This window comes from Branchiostoma floridae, chromosome 13 (assembly GCF_000003815.2).
Source record: "Branchiostoma floridae strain S238N-H82 chromosome 13, Bfl_VNyyK, whole genome shotgun sequence".
NCBI lineage: Eukaryota > Metazoa > Chordata > Leptocardii > Amphioxiformes > Branchiostomatidae > Branchiostoma > Branchiostoma floridae.
Genome location: NC_049991.1, coordinates 17,494,759 through 17,496,553, shown reverse-complemented (window position 1 = coordinate 17,496,553; position 1,795 = coordinate 17,494,759). Strand labels below are relative to the sequence as shown.

General features: G+C 42.9%; 1 protein-coding gene across 1 annotated transcript in view; it reads right to left on the bottom strand.

Moving 5' to 3' along the window:
• The window catches only part of LOC118428722 (mitochondrial glycine transporter-like), a 19,736-nt gene extending 17,941 nt beyond the window's left edge, over window positions 1–1,795 (bottom strand). Inside the window, exon 1 of the mRNA XM_035838882.1 lies at window positions 1,661–1,795. Coding sequence (XP_035694775.1) covers window positions 1,661–1,780 — 120 coding nt within the window. The 5' untranslated portion in view covers window positions 1,781–1,795. The remainder of the gene's footprint in view (window positions 1–1,660) is intronic.

The window sequence follows — 1,795 nt, the reverse complement described above, 5'->3', positions numbered from 1 at the left end:
CTGCTCAAACAAAGGACAATGTACAAAATCCAACCGTATACTTCATTGATTGTGTTTGTGTGTGTGTGTTTTGTATGTGTGTATGTGTGTGCGTGTGTGCGCGTGTCTGTCTGTGTGCGTGCGGTGAGCGCGTGTGCGTGCGTCTCTCTCTCTCTCTCTGTGCACATGTGTGTGTGCGTGCGTTTCTCTGTGTTTGTGTGTGTGTATGTGTGCGCGCGACCCTCTCTGTGCGTGTGCGTTAGTGTCTGTCTGTGTGTGTGTGTGCGTGCGTACGTATGCATGTGCGTGCGTTCGTACCGGTGCGTGTACGAGTGTTTTTGCATTTTGTATTTTGGGGGTCATCATGCCGGGCTGATCGACTCCAGGGATTTTAAACAAAAACAAAAGTAGGCCACCTTTCCGTGCGTGCTTGTGATAGACGTAAAGAGAATAAATAATTCAGTGACCCCTCATTACCATTTATCTCCCCAAACCCCAAGGGAGCCTCTGTTGTGACAGTTTTACCTTGTTTTGATGAGTATATAACCTTGGTATAACCAGGTTATATTGCCGGCAAACCAACAAAACTAACAACTTTACTTAGCTGAATATTTACTAGATGATTGTTCCTTTGTCGCGTTTTAGAATTTAGTACTTCTCAATTTTTAGGCTAGGACAAACAGGATAAACCATTACAGTGCCTGAGGCATTATAAGACAATGTCCATTTCACCACCCTCAAGAGACTCTAGACAACATGAAAACCAAGTATTTATAACTATAAGTTCTGCCTCCGTTTCCTCTCGACGCAGAAGTTATTCGAGCCTGACAGAACACATGGTACATGTCTCAGACCAGCAATGTCCTAGACATACTATTCTGTAACATTCCCGCATAAAGATTACTAGCACAGTTGATACAAATGCCCTGTATTATTAAAAGAGTAGGTAGTAGTTTTGTTGAAGAATGTGGTCAAGAAAACTAGGCACTGAACACTGCTGGCCTCAAACTATCTGAAGCCCAATTCTAAGGTATCTGTAAACCGAGTCAGTGTCTTCTTTCTGCTAAGGGGTTTAAAGAGTCTAAACCTTCATGTCAAGCATACAGCGTTTACACGCACTTTGGAAAAGTGTTTTGTTCTAAATTATACCTTGCATTTTCCGTACACTCATTAAGAAGACCTAATATACCAACATATCCCAAGGCCATAGGAAAAACACATTATGTTTCTTTTGGTAAATGTCATAGGTCAATGACACAGCGAACAGCGCCTGTTCTTCGTTAAACGTTGTTTTCTATTGTCGTAATGAGAGATTGGTGAGTAAACTGAGTATCTAATATAGTAACTGCGTTTGCTATCCATTTCTACAAAGAAGAGATAGAAATGGACAATGTCAGTATTTTGTGACTGAATTGGTCGTGGCACATGCAAAAAATGTCTTATTGTTCAGACGTATAATCTGTAAAGAATGCGTAAATCGGACCCGCGGGAAAGGATCGATAAGTACCATCCTTATCATCCAGCTTATTCTTGGGCAAAATCTACTTGCAATGTAACAGTGTAACGTAAGACGACTTTTAAACAATTTCTCCAACAAGCAAACGTATTAGCTAGTGAACCACGGCTTATACTTAATGCCGATCTAACTGTAATACCGACACACTAGTATCAAAATACCTACCCGCTCCAGTGCCTGCCTCCCTGTGCCCTCCCCGTGACGCAGCCAGAACGCTTCCCCTATCAGGCTACTGGCGGGCCTCACGAACAGTGCATCTCCTCTCGCAGCAGACAGCCGTGACATTGTCCTTCACACGAG